The sequence below is a fragment of the Budorcas taxicolor genome, chromosome 8 (assembly GCF_023091745.1).
Source record: "Budorcas taxicolor isolate Tak-1 chromosome 8, Takin1.1, whole genome shotgun sequence".
Classification (NCBI taxonomy): domain Eukaryota; kingdom Metazoa; phylum Chordata; class Mammalia; order Artiodactyla; family Bovidae; genus Budorcas; species Budorcas taxicolor.
Genome location: NC_068917.1, coordinates 116,317,610 through 116,323,447, shown reverse-complemented (window position 1 = coordinate 116,323,447; position 5,838 = coordinate 116,317,610). Strand labels below are relative to the sequence as shown.

Here is a 5,838-nt window from a genome sequence, read left to right as displayed (position 1 = left end):
GATTCTTATCTGGTTGATCCACTCTAGTTATTTAAAGCGTGACTTAAGGTGCTAAATACAGACCTAAGAATGTAATGTTAGTGACAAGAATTTGGAATCAAACAATACCTTCATCATAGCAATTAACTGTTTAACAGGACATTCTTCTGATCAAAAGTTAGATTTTAAATGACAAAAATCCATATTGCTTCATCTTTTTAAACTATGAGAAGGACATGATAAGCTTTACTCATAACTTTTTCACCTATTTAAATTAATGAAGAGAAAAACAACTAGCCAAAATCCGAACCAAAGAGTAGAATTACAGTGAGTCAAGAGATTGTTTGAAACACAAATAATGTTAATTATACTGAGAGTTAACCTTCTGATTGATTCATGACACAAGTTGAAGACTGTGAATCCATTTTTGTTTTCAAAAGTCCATGCATGTATGAATGTTATTGAAAGCTTTCTTGGTAAATGAGGATCCACCAACTTTTGTATTCATGGAAAAGTGATGAAGTCTTAATTTTTTCTCATGAAATTATATATTACCTATAAAACAAGTGAAAAGCAATTATATATAGAAAATATACTAAAAAGGCATATTCACCTCTTACAAAGATACCTCCAAATTAACGTGTGCTTATCCAAATGTATTCATGAGTTATCCGATGACTACACTTAGCACAATTTTACATACACTGTGACTAACATAATAGGTCAGGGTTAGGATGTTTGCATATGTAGACAGAGGAGGCTTAGTCCTGAGAGACCATTCATGGGGTAAACCATCGCTGTGTTAGACTGGACCTCTTAGTATATGTAAGTGTTGCCTGTATACAGTCTATTGTAAACAGGGTTATTTATGTGCCTGGACATTTATAGCAGGAACCGGCACACACGGAATTGTGTACTGCAAGCCCACTGCCTCAGGTCTGCCTTGACAATTGCTTTGTTGACCGCCTATTTCACAGCTTTGTTCCTCAAACTGTAGATCATGGGATTCAGCATGGGAATCACTGTGGTGTAAAACACAGCCACTACCCTCCCCTGCTCCACAGACTCTTCAGTGGGCCTCCTGAGATACATGGAGAGGAGAGTCCCATAAAACAAGGTAACAGCTGTCAGGTGGGACCCACACGTGGAGAATGCCTTCCTCCTGCCATCGGCAGAGCGCATGTGCAGCACAGCTGCTATGATGAGGGTACAGGAAACGAGAACCACAGAGAGGGAATATGTGAAATTAATCCCAGCAATAACAATCATGGTGCGTTCTTTACTGTGGACCCCTCCACAGGCAACCTTGATAAGAGCAGGGTCAGCACAATAGAAGTGGTTGATTTCACAGTTTCCACAGAAGCACAGGCCATATGTCCACAGTGTGCAGGTTAGGCTAACAGAGAATCCATAGATGTATGGCACAGAGATGGGACGAGCACAGACAGTCCTGGACATTTTACGGCCATAAAGCAGAGGGTTGCAGATGGCCATGTAGCCATCAAAGGCCATCACAGCCAACATATGTGCTTCCACGTGGACAAGGGCTATGAGGAAGCAACACTGCACCAAACACCCCACACAGGAAATGAGTTTTGTCTCTGATAGTAAGTTTCCCAGCATCTTCAGAGTGACACTGGAAGAGAACCACACACCCACAAAAGACAAAAGACTCCAGAAAAAGCGCATGGAGCTCTGAAGCTGGAGGCTGAGGCTGATCAAAACACTCAGACCAATGTTCCCTATCAGAGTGAGCATGCAAACCACTAGAGACACCACAGTAAAGAGAACTGGAAAGTCAGACCAATGTTCCCTGTCAGAGTGAGCATGTGAACTACTAGAAACATCACAATAAAGAGGACTTGAAGCTCCTGATGACTGGTCAACCCCAGAAGAACAAATTCTGTCACATCTGTGAAATTTGGCATTGCCTTCACTTAGACCCAGTCTGCATTGCCTATGGACAAATTAAAAGAAACGAATTGATTTATTTTATTCTTGAAAATTTTGAGTCATGTTTATCAGTAGTCTAGTTGAAATAATATAAAAATCAACATAGACTTTGCACAGTTTAATGAGTATATAATCACATTTATTTCCTTCAATAGGACTTATAGGTAATTATTAAAATACTTATTAGTTTCTTAACTCTAAAACAGACAATTACATTCATATACTACTAGTATTACACACTTATTTTTGCTAAACTATTTCGATGATGCTAACATCATAGAGTGCTAACAGAAGTGAAGCTAGGCTGAGAGTCATCAGAGAATGACCAAATCCATTTCCACATATTGTCTTATAGGAAATGACTTCAGACTCATAAATGTGAATGTTCAATAAGGTCAGACAACCACTTTGTGCTGAACAGGGAAGTAATAAGAGTTAATCATTGAAATTCCATTGGATGCTGTTTCAGTGTATGATGGTTGCCTCTCATCGTCTAATTAATACAAATGCACATGTAATATTAACGTACTCATTTCCTTATGACTTGGAAGATTTCCTTTTTAAAAACTGTATTTTTATTTTTGGCTGCACTTGGGCTCCTCTTGGTTGGGGTGTGTGGGCTTCTCGCTGCAGCGGCTTCCCCCGTCGTGGAGCCCTGACTCCGGGTGAGCAGGCTTAAATAGCTGTGGCTCACAGGTTCTAGAGCGCAGGCTCAGTGGTTGTGGCTCTCGGGCTTAGTTGCTCCCTGGCAGGTAGAATCTTCCTCCAACCAGGGATCGAACTTCTGTCCCCTACATTGGTAGGCATATTCTTATCCACTGAGCCACCAGGGACATCCAGAAGATATCTTATCTACGCAATTTTAGGGGATGGTTGTCTTAAACCTTGGTCTTACAATCTAGTCATTGACATACTTTTCTACACTATGCCAGCATATGATATAAAAAGCTTTCAACTTATGAAAATCCTAGTCATGTTTTATTTTATTTAGCTATGTTTTTCACTTGCTTGATCACTGCTGCTTGCAGGATGAGGCAAGTGGTATTTAACAACACAGACTGTATCAGTTTAACAGTTATCTCAGAAAAGTAAACTGCAAGTGGTTCAATCACCATATCAAAATTATATCAATAGATAAATTCTATATACATATAAAATAAAATTCAGGTGCCATGCTTTTAGAATTATTGTCTTATTTCAGATTCTACTGCTTTTCAGCAACAATCCATTATATGTATAATTATTTATTTTCAAACGCAATGTCATTACAATTAAAAGGTCCACAAGGAATGTTTTCTCTGTTTAATACACTTCCCTAGATAAGTCTTCTGAGAAGTAAACGGCTCTGAGTACTTAGGGGTGCATTTGTAGGATTAACCTCATCTCGGGAATTTAAGATCCCCATAATAATATTGCTTGAAGGGAATATTATGACATGAAATGGGCTGTAATTATAATTGCTTATAATAATTCATTTAGAAACATCAAAACCAACATTATATCAAATATATTTGCTATATTATTTATCACAGTCTATCTAGAAGTAGTCTAGGTTTTGAAATGTGAAAGTGAACAAGCTACACGAGAGTTTGGTTTGCATCATAATTGATTCTTTTTGAAAAGGAGTGAATGAAAAATACCGAAATGAGACACTTTAGGGAACGGAACTACTGTGAGATGAAAACGGAGCCTGCTGATAAACACAAATATAAGAGGCAGGATGAGATCTCTTTGAGGAGGTCACTTTTCAGCTATGGGCAAGTAGCCAGTTATGTAAAAACATTGAGGAAAAAGAAAATGAAAATGCAGAAAGTTAGAAGAGGAGCTATTTTTTAAAGTGTATAAACTCTATGATTGTATCATGGCTCCCTCCAACTAGTAGCAACTCACAATTTGGAAGTTGATTAATCTCAGTAAACACTCTTCCTACCCCTGAAATTACTCATTGGGAATTAAATACACCATAGAGAAAATGATCTGGGCACATTACATAGTCACTGATCTTTCAGTTCTGGTCTGGGTTCACCTGTTCCCTATGTTTTCATGATCATAGGTCTTCTGGCTTCTAGGTGTGGGTAAACTGAACCAGATGAGAGTTACTGCTTTTGACTGGGAGATAGAGCTAAGACCAAGACTCTTCACATATAAAAACTCTTACCTCTGCTTGGTGGACCCATAATTACCTAATTAACAGAGTTTGATTTGGATCATTGGTACAACTAATTATAAGAGGATGAGATCGTTAGATAGCATCACCAAGTCAGGCATGAGTCTGAGCAAACTCTAGGAGATAGTGAAGGACAGAGGAGCCTGGCATGCTGTCGTCCATGGAGTCTCCAATAGCCAAATATGACTTAGTGACCGAACAACAGCAGCAACTAAATATCCATAAAGAATCACCAAGGCGCCTAAGAAACACGGAGTAATACTGCTTCTCCAGTTTCCCTTCCTGCGTGATATGTGGGTTTTCTTCCACTTCTCATAATCATTAGCTCCATGATAGTTGAGTTTGTCTCATTCATTCTAGAACTCAAACTGACTACATTAGTTGTTGTATGTTGTAGACATTCAGGGATATTCACACATGATTTTTAAGCATCCTGATCTCCAGATCAGCTTCACAGAATGCATTACTGTGTCCATAACTAATAAAATATCTATGTAAAAAATTTTTCTTGTGGCAACAGTCTCAGTTTTACGGTAAGATAATAGCTAACTTTTGTTGAATCCTTACACAATCTGTTATAAATAAAGGTCCCCTGAGAGAGGTCCTAACCAGCATATCTTTCTGAAAAATGAGAAAACTGAAGCAGTGACAGACTGAGAGGCCCTCCTTGGGTCGGACATCTGCAAACTGGCCAGACGGGAATGCAGACCAGCTATCTGAGCTCTAGGGGTGCACTCAGCAACCTTATATCACTACTGCCTCTTTGACAACTTTTTCTAATATTCTATTTCTCTACATTTAAAATGCAGTTTGATTATCATCCAAAAAAGGGGAAAAGTTATCCTTTTGATAATTCATGCTTGATGAACCAGAAGAGCTTGACATGGCTATAGAGCCTGAAAAACAGAGTACTTGGACCACCATTATCTATGCCTCTCAAGGTTAAGTGATCCCATAGTCCTAGGGCCAGATGACTGAAGTAACTTCTCATAGAGAGCCACTTTATTAGATAACTGTGCATCATCTTTTAAAGCAATTAAGCATATATAATGTATAATTTAGAATTTTTTAAAAATCACTTTCATTAACTTTCCAGGAATTTTACACACACACATACACACATGATACAGCAAAGGTATAATTATTTCTTCAATATAGTGAAAGACAGGGAAGTGTGGCATGCTACAGTCCAGTTCAGTTCAGTGGCTCAGTCGTGTCCGACTCTTTGCGACCCCATGAATCGCAGCACACCAGGCCTCCCTGTCCCTCACCAACTCCCGGAGGTCACTCAGACTCACACCCATCGAGTCAGTGATGCCATAAACCCATCTCATCCTCGGTCATCCCCTTCTCCTCCTGCCTCCAATCCCTCCCAGCATCAGAGTCTTTTCCAATGAGTTAACTCTTCGCATGAGGTGCCCAAAGTACTGGAGCTTCAGCTTTAGCATCATTCCTTCCAAAGAAATCCCAGGGCTGATGTCCTTCAGAATGGACTGGTTAGATCGCCTTGCAGTCCAAGGGACTCTCAAGAGTCTTCTCCAACATCACAGTTCAAAAGCAGCAATTCTTTGGTGCTCAGCCTTCTTCACAGTCCCACTCTCACATCCATACATGACCACTGGAAAAACCATAGCCTTGACTAGACGGACCTTAGTCGGCAAAGTAATGTTTCTGCTTTTGAATATACTATCTAGGTTGGTCATAACTTTTCTTCCAAGGAGTAAGCGTCTTTTAATAGT

The 5,838-nt window shown here is 39.4% G+C and overlaps 1 protein-coding gene across 1 annotated transcript; it reads right to left on the bottom strand.

Annotated features, from left to right (window-relative positions):
• Positions 1–945: 945 nt before the first annotated feature.
• Positions 946–1,907, bottom strand: LOC128052769 (olfactory receptor 5M9-like). Its single transcript, XM_052645323.1, has 2 exons — positions 1,784–1,907; positions 946–1,721 (listed from the first exon to the last, which is right to left on the bottom strand). The coding sequence occupies exons 1-2, from the start codon at positions 1,905–1,907 to the stop codon at positions 946–948; spliced, it is 900 nt and encodes a 299-aa protein (XP_052501283.1).
• Between the last annotated feature and the right edge of the window lie 3,931 nt (positions 1,908–5,838).

Excerpts from the sequence above, each read along its gene's own strand:
- LOC128052769 (XM_052645323.1), bottom strand. The coding sequence starts at position 1,907 with ATGCCAAATTTCACAGATGTGACAGAATTTGTTCTTCTGGGGTTGACC. Across the intron at positions 1,722-1,783 it reads CACTCTGACAGGGAACATTG|GGAACATTGGTCTGAGTGTT; the intron begins GTCTGACTTTCC and ends TCACTCTGATAG.